Genomic DNA, 17309 nt, shown 5'->3' with positions numbered 1-17309 from the left:
CCGCAGCCCTGGGCGCCTCCTCCACCTCCAGCACCGCCGGCGCGCCCGGCGTACGCTCCCCCGAATGGCAACTGGCCGTGGGTGATACCGGAGCTCATCGTGCTCGACAGCGACGAGGAGCAGGAGTAGGCGTTAGGTTTTTTTTTCATGTTTTAACAATGTAAATTATGTTTCATGTATTAAAAAATGATTCGGCAAAACAAAAATGCGTCGTGCCGCTGGAGCCACTCCGACGCAAACAGACGCGCGGTCGATTTCGACCATTTCGGCCGACGCAAACGGACGCGCACCGACGCTAAAATGCGTCGCGCCACTGAAGATGCCCTTACACTTATGGCGCCAGGTTATGACATGATCCAGCCTCTGGCCAGTTGTGTTGCTTAAAGGCAGCCCAGAAGACAACATATGGAGAACTGGGCCGGAACGTCTTCAAATGGAGAAGTGCTCAGCTGAAAAGTTGTTCCTATGGTCAAGATGTACAATTTTGATTTTACAGCCATTTTGATCTGAGTTTGTATGCGACCGACGACTTACTACAAGGTCCATGTAATTAACTCGACAACTTAACGAATTCCGACTTATAGATGGGGCCATAGACGTATTAAGATGACTTTAGATGGAAAAATGATCAGCCACCTTCATGTCGATGGTTTGGTTTCCTATCGGGGAGAACCGGTCCACGCGACCTAGACTATGCCTGAATTTACTAAAGGCCTATTTGGCTAATAACTACTAGCATGTTTTCTGCAAACAATTACATCAAAAAGTGGGTTCGACTTATTTATACTAAAATATTTTACATTTACATTCTATAGCTCATTGTCCAACTATGTGATCTTCGTCCTTATGTTTCTTGGTTTCTGCATTATGATTCAGTGGTCTTTGTTATAATTCTAAGCTATTCTATTGCAAATGCACTTGCTCTATAATTAAAATATATTTTACAAGGGCACATATGATATTTGTTTCCTTCACAAAAAATTGACTATTAAGAAAACTTTGCTCAAACCAAATGCCATAGATCAATGAAAGTATAAAAGACCGAACCATATGCCTCTACATATTTTACGTCGATGCCTACTTTTATATTATCGTTAAATATCTTAGTGGAAAGCATGTTTCTTGACAATATATCAAGCGATTGGAATTGAGATTTACATAAGTTGTTTACAGGTGGTTTCCTTTGCATCACTGACTTTATTTGTTTGTTCTTTTCCCATGGTCCAATATATCTTTCATGTTCTCAGGTTGAACAATCGGATGGCATGGCCCGAATTTTTTTTTTTGATGGGTATGGCCTCACGAATATTTACTTGTAGTATTAAAATATCATCGTTCAAGGTAGGAGCCTACCGGCCAAGGAGCTCACGAGGGCCTAGATGGGCTGACAGGTGGTTCCCATGGCATGCCTAGTAGGCACACTCGTCATGGTGGGCAATAGCCGCCTCGACCCTCCGATCACCTTCCAAAGAATGGACGTTCGTTGGGCATCAGATTGATCCAACACACACACATGTTTACAGTGAAAGTAGATGCTAGATCCAATATGGATGAGTTTCTTCACTTGTGGCTAATACGCAACATTATACTTTCTGTGCCATAATTAATTTTTTTGCATGTGCATTTTTGGTTGTTAACACTATAAAATCATGAAAAAGGTGAAACTTGTTTGAATTTGAGCTAGGTTAGCTTAGGTTTCTTCTTTTATTTTATGTTTAATGTTTCCTTTTATTTGATTTGAAACTTTTCTTTTGAAAAAGAAAATAGAGAGAGAGAGAGTTAGAAGTTGAAAACACTTTTGAAAACCCTACAAGTTTTACAACAAACCAAAACCTTTTGGTAAATTCAAAACATTTAAAGCTATGTGATTTAATTGTAAAATAAGAGAGGATTAAAGGGGCTTTAATGTAAACCCATAAGAGAAAAATTGGGCATAGCACTAGGAATAAAAAACTGACGCGCGCATGTCAATGATTACATTCACCGGTGTAAAGTTAGTGTATGATTTGTTCTTAGCCATAATTTGCCGAGCCAAAATTTGGCAGCCACAGTTTAATTAGCATGTATTTGGTTTTTTCGTCACACTCTGGCTTGCTACACTCTATTGCACGTATAGTTTATTTGTTATGGACTCAACTTTTTTGGCAAGTTTTATCGAAGTTTGGCTTCAACATTTTGAGCCACACTTTTGTGGCTAGCCATACTTTTGTGGCTCACCACACTTTGGCTTGGCAAATTGTGGCTTGAAACCAAACAGATCCTCAGTGCCAAATTTGTAAGTTTTCTTTTTGGGGCAAAACCTAGTTGTAACCTTTTGTTTTTTGTCCAAAGCCTACTTGTAAGTTTTTTTTTGCCAAAGCCTACTTGTAAACATTTGAACTAGCTTTTGTTGGAGGCACTAGGCTGGTCCGCTTACATCTATCAGACATCAGTATCGACCGGTGTAGAATCCTCATAACCATATGCCAGCACTTGTCGGTGTATAGCAGCTTGGACCGTGTGAAACAACAACATATGCCAAAGGTTATGATTGCCTAGCACAAAAGAGCAGGAGATTCTAATCTCATATATCTACGACAATGGAATCTCGGGCCGATCGTTCAGCCGGGCGCAGGCGAGATGGGGGACTGCTATATGCCGACTTGGTCGGCTCGTGCGGGGGTGCCGCACACCCCAGGGACCAAGTTGGGTAGGCTGGGCCGCGGCTCATTAGGTTTAGGTACAATTCTTTTCTTCTTTTTTCTGTTTCTTTTCTATTACTATAATATTTTCTTTTCCAAAATCTAACATATTTTAAATCCTACAAAAACAGAACAAAAAAATGATTCAAAAAAGAAAATGGCCAACACTCTAACCGCGCGGCGCATACCGCGTGCCGACCTGGTCAGTGTATAGGAACGGCCAGCGAGATCGGGGTCTCTGTTGGCGGGAGATTTTTTTTAACATGTTTTTTCTTACGGTTTTCTTTTTTGACATGTCCGTTGGCGGGAGTTGGCGATGTCCTTTCCGGGAGGATTTGACAAGTCCGGTTGGGAGTTGGGGCTCGAAACGCAAAATGGGCCTGGTTGATACGTGACAAAGTTTTACTGGGCCTTAAACTCGTAAAATGTGCTGGGCTCTTGTGGGTGCAGATGGAGCCCATCATTTTCCGCGTGCCAAGTGCCAACCGGTTCAGAGCTCGGACCCGTATCTTCCTCCGCCCCGGCTACTCTCCCAACCGACACGCGCAGCACAGCACGTGCCCGCCAAACTTGCGCTTCTCTCCGGCGACCCCGCGATCTGCTTCCCCGGAGACGGCCGCCGCACCCGTTTCCGCTGCCGTGCCTCCTCCGCGTACGCCACTTCTCCCCTCTGCCGATCTACTCCTTGTGTGATGTCTCGTGGTAGCCTCTAGCTCGCCCAGATCCGGTAGATCTGATGCGATCGCTCCCGAATTCCGGGTTCGATCTGGTGTGTGATCCTACGATGGTTTGTTGGTTGGTCGGCGGTGAAGCTTGGGAGGGGTGGATCGGATTTTGGGATACCCGCGTTCGCGCCAATCGCGGATCATACTGTTTCTAGATAGAGTTTGCCTGTTTGGTTCCTCAGTTCTTCTTAATATGAGTGCTCGAAATAAGTTGTTTCAGCGCATTTTCTTGTCTAGCAGTTTGCTAGAAGTGAACTGAGTTGGGCATGCTATCTAACTAGTTTGGTTGAGCGTAAGCTATCCGCTGAGTTCTGAGAACTGCTGAATTGCAGTTTGTAACCCCTTTTTTCCTTCCCCTCTGTCGGAGCGAGTGACAATTTGTATTGTTCTTGTGATGTAGAGTCATGCGATGCATGTGTGGCGTGTAGGCCAGTGGTTACTAACTTGAGAGAAAGTATACCTACATGTATATTTGTATATCGAACAGATTGTAATTTGTGAATTGTGCATTTCTGCATGGGGGTTGTAGATCATCGCGTACTTCATTATATTGTCGGTCCATGTGATCAGCTCCTGTATTGTTTTTGCTACTCAATGGAAATCACAAAGGGGTATATGCGTAGTTATTTTCTCTGTAAGGTTCTTAAGTAATGGTTTTGCGACTGCAGTCTATAGACTAAAGAGGATGTCCTGTCTGTGAAATGAGTAATTTACCATGTGTTACTCATTTATGGAATTTCTCCTTAGAGCTACACAAATGGATTGTGTTTGTGGGTTTTGTCAGCTATATCAGTAGAAACGACATTCACGATGCAAACTGCGTCGGTTTAAATCTTGGGGTATTTGTATATGTCGTATATGCATGGTGATTGATGTTTTTTTTTTTTACTTTTAAGCTGTTAAATAAACACCAAGGCTGTGAGTACTTGTATGAATTTGTGCAATGAACAAATTACGCTGCTAGGAGAGTAGCATATTTGATGCTGTAAAATGGCATGCATTACTTGTTTGTTGGCTACACTTTTTCTTAATTGACTAGAAATTTAGATGTGCACTTTGCTTAATGTATCATCAAGCCAGAAGTTGGAGCTAGACTACTTCTGAAGCAGTTTCCTGCTTTGACTTGCAGGTGTCTCTGCAGGCTATCAAGTATATAATTTGTAGTTGTTTCTGGTGCTCTTCGCAAAATGGTGAAGCTGACAATGATAGCACGGGTCACTGATGGCCTTCCTCTGGCAGAAGGGCTTGATGACGGGCGGGATCAAAAGGATTCTGACTTCTACAAGCAGCAAGCTAAACTTCTTTTTAAGAACTTGTCAAAGGGGCAACATGAAGCCTCAAGGATGTCAATTGAGACAGGATCGTACTTTTTCCAGTATCCTGTGTTACTTGCGATCTATTTTATGTTCAGAAAAGATGCTTATTTATGAATCCTGCTTCACCATGGCCATTTTATGCTTGATCCTAGGTATTTTATTTAGATGTGCAATGACGTTATTTATATTAAAATTGTAGATGCTTTAGCTAGTCATTACATTTTATTATTCTGGCGAGAGAAGTCAACATTTGTTGATTAGCCATGGAGGGACATATATAGCTTGTGGTCTTGCTATTTCTGGTCTACTAGTCATTCTGAGTTCTGTAATTGTATGCAAGGCCATTTACCTTTACCATTTTTTTGTAGAGGCTTTTCTGCTCTGGTGCTTACATCATATGGTTTAGCTTCTACTAAAAATACCCTGCAGCCAGTTATCTACGTCCTTTTATCTATCTTTTTAGCTTTTGTTGGTTTTTTACATTTATTGTAGTATGTTGCTGTTCCACCTTAATTCAGATATGCAGTTACATCATTGAAGGCCGAGTATGTTATCTAACAATGTGTGACCGTTCTTATCCAAAGAAGCTTGCATTCCAGTACTTGGAAGATCTGAAAAATGAATTCGAGAGAGTCAATGGAAGTCAGATTGAAACTGCGGCAAGGCCTTATGCTTTTATTAAGTTTGGTATGTTGTTAATCTCTACTGCACATGCCACCATTGTTTTTATTCACCCTCTCAAGTTCTACTGCTTTATAACATATGTTTCTCTGTATTTAGATACATACATACAGAAGACTAAGAAACTCTATTTGGATACCAGAACCCAAAGGAACATTGCAAAACTGAATGATGAGCTCTATGAGGTTCATCAAATTATGACTCGCAATGTTCAAGAAGTTCTTGGCGTCGGTGAAAAGTTAGACCGTAAGTCTGGAAATCTCTTTTGCCTTGTACTGCTTCATTTACATTTCCTGGCATTAGAATCTGGTAGGTATATGTCTCATGCATTGATAACATCAGACTTATTTGGCAATTATTTTTCCTTTCAATAGGCCTTGATTTACTACTTGTCATCAAAAGCTTCACACTATATGATTTTTTCTTACCTTTGCTTCTGGTTTTCTGCACTCATTGTTCCTTGCATGTTCACAAAATGCTTCCCATCTCACCCTTTCCACTGTATCATTTGCATTGGAAGATTTGACCGTACTGGCAAATAACTGTTTACTCTTCTGTACTTCTGTTTTTGCAGAGGTCAGTGAAATGTCAAATAGGTTGTCAAATGAAACGAAAATGTATGCAGATAAGGCGAAGGATCTCAATCGGCAGGTAATCCATGTGCACAATGCATATGCTATGAATTTGAGCATTTAATTATGTCATGTATGTTTGTCAGTACTTATTGAACATCTTGACTTCTCTTCTCTCTTTATTCTAAAATTGACTCCTAATGCTGAATGCTAATGAATCCACGCCTCACTAATATTTAGCCATTGGATTTACTAGAAGAAATAAAATGGTCAAATTTAAGTACTCCCTCCGTCCAACAATAATTGAGCAAAGCTTTTCAAACATTTAGAAAATATGAACATGAAATGTCTTACCATTTGTGCACCTTGCACAGTTTTATGCATTATCAAGAAAATCCATACTTCGGTGTTTGGATGGCTAACTTCTCTCTCCACATGCATATTATAACAAAAAAATCCCATAACAAAATTCAGGCAATAGTTAAACTATACACAAGATCATTTTGATCTTTTCTTCCTTTACTTTTTTGTAACTTATTGGTAACATGATAATATAATCATGTCCTGCAGCAGTCTGTGGGCATGACACTAGTAATTATCGTTCTAGTTACCATGAGTTTTCCCTTAATGTAGTATAGAATTATCATCTTTTACTGATGAAAAATACCTGTTTGGTTAATTAAAATTAGCTGATACTATTCCAGCACGTCTCTTGCTGTTACCCTGTAGTTAGCAAAACGGCGCTTCTCAACTCTACCTGTGGTAAAATTTAATCAAACTTGAGAAAGAGTGCAAACCTTTGCAGTTGTCGTGTCTATCGAGACTTGTGCCCTTGAGACATTTTACTGGGGTTTTTACCATTTACCAGCAGCAAATATGCTTTGATAGAAGTCTTATGTATTAACTTGAATATCCACATTTGTATATCACGATCTTTTGTATTACACCCTATATTCTTTTCAGTCTTTTGACTATGATGTGAATCATGCTTTTTCGGGTTTCAGGCTTTCATTCGGAAGTATGCCCCTGTTGCCATTGTGATTGGGGTCGTAATAATCCTGTTCTGGGCTAAGAACAAGATCTGGTGATTCCACTAAACAATGGAAGCTGGCCTGTGGTATAACACTGGAGAAAGAAGACAGTTATGGTCGATTCTGAATCAAGAGATGCTTGGATAGCTTGCATCCCGTATCTGCCTGTTCAAGCGAGTACTTTGAAGCTACCATCTTACAAGCTATTCAAGTGAATTCGTTGTAGTATAGATCTTATATGACGGACTTGATTTTGTGAATCCTCAGAACCGTACATACAAGAGCTCTGTAGAGTTGACCTTTCGATACCGGGATACTAGTATTTTTCTGTGAACTCTTGTAAGAATTTGGGCTGATGAACTATACTCCATTGCTCGCACCTTGGCCACATAATATGCTATATTTCAACTACATATTTTTTTGTGTGTGCAAGGATAAAGTTAATGAGTTGCTTTAACATGGAAGTTCTGCCAATGCAACAGTATCTTATCTAGCACATCGTTTGATATGTTAAAATTAACATGCCTGCAGTTGCTGGTGACGGTTGCATCTGATTAGGCAGATATTTTCCCTGTGAATCATGCCGAGCTGCTGTTATTGTGATTAACTGATTGACATATCTAGTTAAATGAAAATGTTGAATGGCAGAAACTAAAGCTGAATACTGGCACAAGTATATGGGCAATGGCCACTGAAGATACTCTCTCTTTTTTTTTCTTATGGAATGGCCACTGGAGATTTCAGGTCTAGAGATTACAGTGCTGTCGCTACTAACTTTTAGTTCATTTCAGCGAATGACTAGAACATTCGTCCTGTATATTACAAAGCCTAAAAAGAGAAAAAGTAGACGAGTAATCGTGCAGCATCCAGCTGATCATCCTGCCACAGACGGCATCATCCTCCAGCTGCAACTCGCCCCTGCAGATGAAGGAATCAAGAGGACGCTGTTAAACATAGTTATTACTGTTCGATCATCGGTCCGATTAGCAGGGCGAGGGTCAAGGGATCGGAGCAGGAGAGCTGGCTACCTACCTATGAGGTGGGATCGGATTCGGCTGGGAGCTGCTGGTCCTGCTGCTGCTCCTGGAGTCGCGCGCGGGTCTCGTGGATCCGGTCGCGCGCGGCGGCCGCCACCCGCTTGAGGCGGCGGCGCTTGCCGTAGGTCTCCTCCAGCCTGCGCTGCAGCTCGGCGGCGCGCGCCCGGGCCCGCTCCAGCTCCGCCAGCGCCTCGGCGAGGCGCGCCCGCGCCGCCGCCAGGCGCGCGTCCGCCGCGGCCTCCCTCCTCCGCAGCTCCGCCCACGCCGGCCGGGCCGCGTCGCCCAGCCGCCTCCCCTCGCACATCCTCCTCCGCCGGGTCGCGTCGCGTCGCTGGGGAGGAAGAAGGAAGGCCTGCCTAGTGGGGCGAGGACGAGGAGGAAGTGGGCTTTTGCTTCGGGGGTGGGAATTGGGATGGATCATCACTTGAAGCGGCCTCTTGTGTGCTTTGCTTGACAGCGACGACACGCGCACACGCTCTCATTTGCTTCCCTTCCCGACACGGAATTACACGTGGAATTCTTTGCAATGCAAAGATCTCTTGAAATTGATAAGTACGAAATCTCATGAAATTCGTACGAGTCAAGAAGGATAGTGCGAGCTCTCACCGTGCCCTCCTCCGGTCCATCTTGAAGTAGTAAGATAATTGCGACGTCTCAGCTATTATTTCCGTGCTCCTCCTCTTTGCTACCGTCGGTTCCCAATTATTGGTGAACGGGTGAAGCATCATCGATCCTGCTCTTGTTGGGGGGCAATTATTGGGCATTTCTTCTTCCACTAGCAGCAGCACACCTTCCAAACAATGGCGAGACTCGAGACCAGGCAACTACTAGTAGTACCAGTGTTCTACTCATCTCTGTACAAAAAAAGGATCGGTTGGGCTGCCCCGATTGGCCTTTAAGATGTTGTTCTGTCACGGGGAAGAATATAACATCGACGACGAACCTGGCCGGTCCAATTACGTGGCCAACTCTGCACGGATGACCACTATCGAGGTGAAATTACAAGAAATGATGCCTACTATCAACTTCAAGAGATCTTTGCATTGCAAGAATTCCATGCGTGTCAAGTCATGCCCAAGCCTCAAACATATCAAAGATCCTAAGTAGATTGGGCCGGGGATCTTAGCAGATCATACTCATAATTTTTTCTTTTGTTAATTTGAACTGGATGCTAGCTCCTTTGTTTGGACTATAGCCCTTCTTTAGATATTTACTATAAAAGTAAATCTTTTTAGTTTCAAATGCTACTATTTCTTCCTTGGTGGAAAGTACGAAATCTTCTTTTCTTCTGGTACTCCTTGACTCCTTTGTATTGAAAGCTGGAGACAAAGGGAAGGAGGTCAAATCTTCTTCTTGTTTTTCAATCAATTGATTGCTGTTTGCCACGCCGCTGGTAAATGAAATATCGGCGGCATGTTATCTTCCACGTCACCGGTAGTGTATCTACTGGTGGTGTACCACCCAGACTACACGCCACTAACATTTTTCCAAAACTTTAAAACTTATTTTACTTTTTTTTTTGCGAAGAAGGACCAGAATGCATTAAACAAGAGTCTTACAGACAAGCTCAGAAAACTGAAAAATTACAAAGACACCCCTCTGAGCTCTTGCTTTGTCGTCCTCATCGAGCAAGCCGCCACGCCGGCGAAACCCGCCGCAACTCCTCCGAACGCTTGGACTGGGAGGATCCCCTTCACGACGCGGAAGTCGACGCTCCTCGGTGCGCAAGCACCTCCACCCTGCGCGACAGACGCCGCCGCCATCTTGTTCAACACCACCCGAACCTTCAAGATCTTCAAAAGCCGGAGCCCCACATGGCCCCCGGCACGGGGACGAGTCGCACCACGCCTCCGACGAGACGCGAGCGAAGCAAAGACGGCAGATCCGCCGCTGGCCTCCACCGGAGCACCGACCGCGAAGGAGAGGACCACCGCCTGCAAAAGCCACTCCGGCCACGCCACCAACTCCCCAGCGCCGCCGGCTAGCAACCTACTGCTACCTACACTATGTACACGCCGGGATCCGGCGATTCCCCATCCTCCCGCCGCCGAGGCGGCAGCCGGAGGGTGGGGAATCACACGAATCGCCGGCGGCGAGGTGGAAGCAGAAGGGGGTTTCAGAAATCGCCTACCTCTACTGTAGCGGGAGGAGGGGAACGGTCCAAGCTCGTTGTGTTTAGATATATCTAAAAACTTATTTTACTTAATTTGTTAACAATACCAAATAACATGATCACACCATAGTTCCATACAAGCATATAGCTAGTCATAAAAGGACCGAGCGCCATGGGTGTCTAAAAGGGCCTTCTGTACTAGTGTGACTAGAAATATGTCTCTGTTCATGTGCGTACCATGCTTGACGGCACAAAATCTAGCCCATTTTTTACTCGATTAGCGCTAGACGAGCACAAATGTGAGTGAGTGGCGAAAGTCCTACCCACTTGGTGGAACATAATTCCGGTCCGTTGTTGGGCTTTATTAACATGAGCTTCCTCCTCCTATCGAGATGTACCGTACTAGTCAACCTACATAGTTACACAACTGCACAAATTATTCCTTGAATTCACGTTAGAGTAGAGAGCGGCGGCGCCAGGTCAAGCAGCAACGGCCACGGCCACTTCCGCGCACGGATGGATTCTATTGGTCTCATTCATGTGTCGGCTCTGTGAAAGGGTCTTTTTTTCACTGTGTCATGTGTGGGACCTCTATTTGGCTTTGTTGTGAGGATGAAGTCCCGCACCTAGCGTGGTGCGTGACCGCCAAGACTGAGCCAGGGAAGGGGTTGTGACAGACATCAACACCTATAGGTGGCGCCTAGGAGACCGACCATGCTACGCTTCAACAAGTCCGACTGACCTCAACCATCTCTCCCGATGCATCTAACGAACTGGTAAATGCTACCTCTTAAGTCCAAAATAACTTTTGCAGGTGCCTTCTTACGAAGCATGTAATTTTATACTGAAATTTTATACCATTTCCTCTATAATCATTATGTGGCACACTACATAATTATAATGCATCGTGTTGCTAAATGCTACAATACCATTCTTGTTAGAAATTTGATTATTTATCATTGAGATGTTTTTTTGTGCCAAATTTAGAGTAAATATCTCGTATAAACTATATATTCTATTTTCAAATTGGATTGGGACATTTTGCTGCCAGGATGAGTTGATGAAAAATGTAAGTAAGGAAAACAAATATAATCCATCCTAAGTTTCTCCTGTCGCTATTACATCCTATGTTAGCTTCTGCCACTTAACACACACTATGGCGTATTATAGGTATTCGTGTTAATTTTAACTCTCACATATCTAAATAAGTTGCTAGAGTGTTCCAAGAAATGTACCAATAATATTCTCACAAGTCCAACAAATATTTATGTATATATGTATTTTGTTCTTTTTTTCCCTTAATACAGTCTCAAATGAAGAAGTGACCAATATAAAATTAGTCTATTGCGTTGATGTTAAAAAGATCTATTTGAATCATCTCAGTAAGATGTTCTGGGTACCCGTCACAAATCATACCCATGCGGATTTTGTTGTTAATGACCAAAGAATTAGGGGACTACCTACATATGAGTATATGACATATGATATACTCCCCACTCAATTAGTTTTTCAAAAAAGCCCTCTCATAAGTCATACCCCGCCCCCTCAAGTAGAGCCAAAGCCAGCCCCTAATTCCATAACCTCTATACAAGGTCATGAGCCGCTCTAGGCCACTGCTATTTGTTCTCTGTTTTTCCGCAATAAATACTGAAAGGTTCTTGGGCTTTCTGGGTGGCCAGAACCCCTGGCCTGCCAGTCCTCCGAACTTCCTGCATGATGCGGATAACATTTGGATTTGGTCAACACACATACAAGGTCTCCTTCTTGTCCAAGTGACCTTAGCCATTTAGATCCACTTCCCCTCACCATTGTTGAGCTTTAAAGTTTCAATCCATCCACATCCATCCACTCAATCGTGAGAATCTTTATTGGAAAATTGAGATTATTTTTCTGCCAAACAAAAGTTGAATTACCATCTTGAGTAAGCTCGGTTTTGTTTCTTTTGGATTTGTGGGGAAACCAGGGCGGTTGGCATTGCCTTGTGATCATTCATAGTTGTGGATTTCCATCCAGGAATTTGTCAAGGTAAGAGGATTGCCATAAGATATCATTAGTGGATGGGCTCTCAGTTGGTTTCGGTAACTCAAGGGTGAAGAACGCTAGACATGTGAGGGATCGTGTGGGCTTGGTTTGTCATGGCTTATCCAACGATGATTAGAGTTCTCACAAAGAATTGAACTTCACGATACATCTCGTTGTATTAGTCTCCTTCTACTTTGGTTATTTCACTTCTCCCTTGCCTTAGTGCTATCTTCGGCTACATCATATAAGACTATTCGTCTATTTGTATTTTGGGATAAGCTCTTTTATCCACGGTTGTCCCTCAAGTCAGTTTCATTAAAATTTGTTTCCTCCTATGCACCCTCCTCTAGGTGTTATTTTTTATCCTTCAGTTGGTATCATAATCTTGGACTCTCATTATTAGATATGTCCGCCTAGAGAGAAAATATGGAACCACGAGACATAGTTGACCAAATTAAGAAACGTATCTTAGGGTGGATTTGTTGTCTAATGAGCTCATGAGTGCAAAAGAAAAGATCAAATATCTTGCATCAAAATTGGGGTGCTCACATTCTCCCATTGGTGATTATGAAGGCGGCTTAAAGTCACCTTCAAAAGCTCACAAGTATGATTTTCAGACATCAATGATGTGAATTACTTCTATGCAATGAATTCCCAAAGTTTTCATTTGCAAAACCGCAGGACCACACCTACACTAGCTAACTCCAGTTATTGATATAATAAAAATGAGTTAGGGATCCTTTGATTCATAGGATTTATATAGGTATTGTGTTGGATTTGAATCCTGTGGAATGGAAAATTTCCTACACGAGCCGTTTGATTCATAAAAACATATCCCATAGGAAGATTTCCTACTGAGGAAAAATTATTAGTTCATACCTCATGAAAAATTCTTTTGCTACAATCAAAGAGATTTCATCTTACCATAGGATTAATGTAGACATGACACTTCATCATACAGGCACGCGTAGTTCCGCCCTGGGCTGCCCGCACTCTCGCTCCACAACTCCCCTCCGTTGATCTATTTCTGGCTAAAGTTATAGGAACACGTGTTAGCATCTAACATCAAACATATATATTTTCCACTAAATTATACACTATATAAAAGCTAATCAGTTTAGTGCAACCTAATTGATTTGAGCACTGTAGATTGATAATTTTCTCAACATAAGTTGTAGGCATTTCATGACATCTGTCCAAGTAGGCTCTTGCCATCAGAAGTTCCTTTTTCACCTCAATTTTTTTGGCAGGTAATCCTTCCGGTTACCGGTTGCCTATGCCTTCTTTGTCTGTGGCTGCCGGTAATTGAGGAAAGAAAACTGTCATTAAACAGCATATTGATGAGGATGCCAAATATTTCTCTCCTACCTTCTATTCTAGAGATATACTAGCTGGACCCCACCACACACCCACCACCGCTTATCTCTCTAGAAACCAGAATCCTTTTTGCTCCACGATGCTATCTCTTCTAAAAAAAAATCTGATTTTCTCCTTCTTGTTGGCTTCTCCGCGCTGGCTCCCAAGTCCACGCCGCCTCCTCCCATAGCCTCCATCCATGTCAAAATCCTCGCCACCACTGAGGGTACGACTTGGCATATTGGCCGCCGCCGAGAGAAGCAGCACCGGTGGCCGCGCATCAGGCGTCAGGAGCATCGCGTCGCGGCGGAGAGAGCCAGGCAGAGGGCTGCTGTCGGTCCGCGCGGTGGCGCCGTGGAGCGACGCGGCAGCCATTGCCGCTGTTGAAGGAGAGCCGCTAAAGCGTCGAGGCTGCGCAGGGTTGTGGCGACTCGATCTGCGTCGAATGCATGTTTCTGCGTTGGAATGGTAAAGCAGAGGTGATGCTAGGCAGGTTCATTCTTGCCATGATTCTTACCTATTTTTCTTCTTCTTATCTGTGTTTTTTTCTCTGTGTTGAAGAACCCTGTTGGTAGAGATTATATGCTGATAACCTGTAAGAATTCAGAGAATTGAGAGGACAAGTTCCTTTTCATCTATGGTTACAGAACATTCATGGCAGCAAACTCTGAGTTGATGGGCTTGTGAAATGCCAGCTGGTCGTCGCCTCTTTTAGTTGTAATTGTCAGCTCTCTGCACTTTTTCCTTGCATTATACAATTTTTCCATGTGATGTTAAGGTACTGCTTGTGTGGAGCTGTTGGGAAGCGAAAGGATGTTACTTGGCTCGAGTTCTACTTGATGGCACGTTGTGCTGCAGTCTGGGAACCACTCAGTCCTTTTCCAGTAAGGAAAAGTTTGTTTGCTGGTTTCATACCTGGGAAATGATGTTATGGTCTTCTTCCACTCCGGGAGTTAGGTCCGAGTAAGCTGCCATCGAGTTCAGTCAGCTATCATCAACGAGTGATGTACGTGAGCCAGGGCTTTGAGACAAGAGGATAAAAGGATTATCCTGAAGATCTCTGTTAACAATGGGCAAGAGAGAAGGTACACACTACATGATTGATTGCATGTTATAAGATATGTTAGATTCTCTTTGCAGCTTCAAATTGGTCTGGTCAGTACTATTAATATGTTAGTTTTTTCCTGCAGCCTCGAATAACTTTTACCCATGGACAATTATTTGACCAAGATAGATGCCGATGTTTTCATCTCAGAGTGCTGCCCCACTTCGGATTGAGGAGAAGGAAGATGGCGTCATCGGTAATACAATGTACATGCACATTAAACTGGATATTTTTGGGGTCATTGTTGCCATGAGCAAATTAGAGTGATTTGTATTTGCAAGCTTGATGTTTTCCTTAGGCAAAAATTTCATGTACAAGGAGATCAAGTATATTACTTAAAATTCTGAAATGGTGCGTATATACAAAAAAAATCTGTATACCTATGAGCACCGTTTATCTATGCAGTAGGTTTGTCAGCGAACTGTTCTCCTTTTGGTTTGAGTAAACTTATGGTACCTTCTGTTTTTCTCACTTCCTTTAGTGCATGACTTCCAAAGATAAAAACTCTAGTTGGCATTGGTGTTATATTTTTTAAAAATAGTTCAATAGAAGTACCTGTTGTATTTGATCGTAGATTCAAAGTTGATCTAGAATCCAAATATGATCTATCAATCATTTGGCTGTTCCTTCTAACAGGTTCAAGGAAATTGCGGCATGATGGAATGGACGATTTTGGGTTTCTTTACTGTAAGAAAGAGTATCCGCGAGAGGCTAAAAATGGTGTTCTTTGATTACATGCAGTATATGTGTGTTCCTTTGGTAAGGTCAACTTTGGGTGCTAATGTGATTTTGTTTGATGCATTTTCTTACTAGCTCAACTCAAAATAGTTAGCTCTCTATTGTAGTTTATATTCGTTTTTAGGAAAATGATGGTTTCATATTGAAATTCAAGATATCCCTGTTCCAAGTTATTATTGTATACATTTTCCTATTTGGCAATACATATATCATATATCTCGATGCCAGTATAGTTGCATGGTATAACATCTACCGAAAGAGATCAGTATCAGGAACATTGAAGATGTTAGTAGTAGGTCTGCTCAAAAATGTTTCATAGTATGTTACACTGTCATTGCGAGCTTCTGTAATCAAATTTATTTAATGAAATGACATAAGAATGGATACAGATAATTGAATTGTGGACCTGATGCAAGGATTTTTCACCATTCAGGTTTACAAAGTTGAACCCGACAAATAGTACTAGACTGGTGATACATACGAGGTATACGGATGAGCTCCACATAAATCACTCTTTAAGATCGAATGTGGGTCTTAAAGGCCAGCTTTTCTTCTATTCTATTATTGTGTTGTTATTTCTTAGATTGCCAACCAAAATATGTTTTGTCTTTGCAGAGTCCGTGTTAATTTTGGGAAAGGATGCAAGTTTTACTTTTTAGAAGTTCTAATGTTTCATTAGATGTGTTAATGTAAGCATCCATTCCAATACGTGTTGTGACTCCAACCTCATTTCCTAATTAGTATGGTTGCCTTTGCAATGAATCTTCAATATTTTCCTGCTAGATGTTTTTAGTAATATGAGTTTGCTACATACCAGTGACCGAATATCTTATGTTGCTATAGCTTCAGTACTTAGTTGCGAAAAGTTACAGGTATAATTTATATAGGAGTACACTCAGGTACTGCGCAATATGTTTGATGTTACAAAAACAATATGTTGTTGATATATACTCTGAATTAGAAAAAAAAAATCATGTACCTTCAGGTCCTTCCTCCAGTGCAAGACACAAACTGAAATCTAGCTAGAACCATATTATAAGTACTCCCATAAGTTTTGTATGAAATGTGACTTTTGATCTGAACTTTTGTTCCCAGTTATTCTGATACAAAGCTTAGATCTTTTATGTAAGACAGCCTGGTGAAAAATCCAGTCAGTTACCTCCAGTCATGTGTAGGTGTATAAAGTAGCAGTTTTTGTCGATGGAAATAATTAAGCATGTGTGCACTTTGGAGGATAGTAGTAAAATTGGCATTCTTTAATCCTCTCAAAGAAAAAAAACATTGCCATTCTTAACTGTATTGGTTGTACACTTTGGAGGAAGTGGTAATACATTTTTTTAATTTCAGGGTGCTCGAGATTTTTGCAAATAGGAAACATTCAAAGTGCAATTTAGGAAGTGTAAGCGCGTCACGGTTATTGGATCTTCCGGAAGCCATGACATTTGCCTTCCACGCAAAAAGGATCCAGATCACCTGCCTCACGTAGAGGATGATGCTGCCCTTGAGGCACCCCATGATGACAAGCCACAGCCCTTGTGATGAGCTCAGGTCACGGACTAAAGAAGAGGAAGAGATGCACGAGCGCGCGCCCCCAAGGAGTCGCTCGAGCCTGTCTGCGCCAACCACCTACTCTGACCATCGCCAGTCCACCTAATATGACCACTTCTTTGGGCTTTAGTTACTGAATATGCATAGGGTTCTGTATCCGATGAGTTATTATGGCATGCTATCTTTATTTGCGTTCATAGCTTGGTGACTGGATAGAACAAACCATTTTTCTCAGTTGGACTATTTGAATGCATCCACACTGCCATTTCCTTGGGATTTTCAAAGCAAACAACAAACACCACGGGCGCGGCGTGCCGCCGCGCCATTGCTTTCTAGTACATACCTAATACTTACCTGGCTACTTAGTTGTCATCCGCCCATAGC

At 42.4% G+C, this 17309-nt stretch overlaps 2 protein-coding genes and 1 long non-coding RNA gene across 5 annotated transcripts; 2 read left to right on the top strand and 1 right to left on the bottom strand.

Annotated features, from left to right (window-relative positions):
- Window positions 1-3189: 3189 nt before the first annotated feature.
- Window positions 3190-7419, top strand: LOC127292464 (25.3 kDa vesicle transport protein SEC22-1). Of its 2 annotated transcripts, XM_051321861.2 has the most exons (6): window positions 3190-3333; window positions 4536-4781; window positions 5249-5409; window positions 5503-5649; window positions 5978-6054; window positions 6980-7419. In XM_051321861.2, exons 2-6 carry the CDS (start codon window positions 4594-4596, stop codon window positions 7061-7063), a joined length of 657 nt encoding a protein of 218 aa, XP_051177821.1. In that variant the 5' UTR covers window positions 3190-3333; window positions 4536-4593; the 3' UTR covers window positions 7064-7419. The 2 variants fall into 2 exon arrangements, with proteins under 2 accessions (XP_051177821.1, XP_051177820.1); XM_051321860.2 differs by having other exon boundaries at window positions 5249-5649.
- A 265-nt stretch (window positions 7420-7684) lies between these two features.
- Window positions 7685-8663, bottom strand: LOC127292465 (uncharacterized). The gene is made up of 2 exons (XM_051321863.2): window positions 8039-8663; window positions 7685-7924 (listed from the first exon to the last, which is right to left on the bottom strand). The coding sequence occupies exon 1, from the start codon at window positions 8462-8464 to the stop codon at window positions 8039-8041; it is 426 nt and encodes a 141-aa protein (XP_051177823.1). The 5' UTR covers window positions 8465-8663; the 3' UTR covers window positions 7685-7924.
- Window positions 8664-13644: 4981 nt separating this feature from the next.
- On the top strand, window positions 13645-17201 carry LOC127292463 (uncharacterized). 2 transcript variants are annotated; one of them, XR_007845156.1, is made up of 6 exons: window positions 13645-14619; window positions 14725-14835; window positions 15276-15398; window positions 15811-15861; window positions 15993-16066; window positions 16725-17201. It is a non-coding gene; the product is annotated as an uncharacterized lncRNA (long non-coding RNA). The 2 variants fall into 2 exon arrangements; XR_007845155.1 differs by having other exon boundaries at window positions 14725-14845.
- Window positions 17202-17309: the final 108 nt, after the last annotated feature.

This window comes from Lolium perenne, chromosome 4, assembly GCF_019359855.2.
Source record: "Lolium perenne isolate Kyuss_39 chromosome 4, Kyuss_2.0, whole genome shotgun sequence".
Lineage (NCBI taxonomy): Eukaryota > Viridiplantae > Streptophyta > Magnoliopsida > Poales > Poaceae > Lolium > Lolium perenne.
The sequence above is the reverse complement of the archived record's forward strand: the minus strand, read 5'-3'. Positions and strand labels throughout refer to the sequence as shown.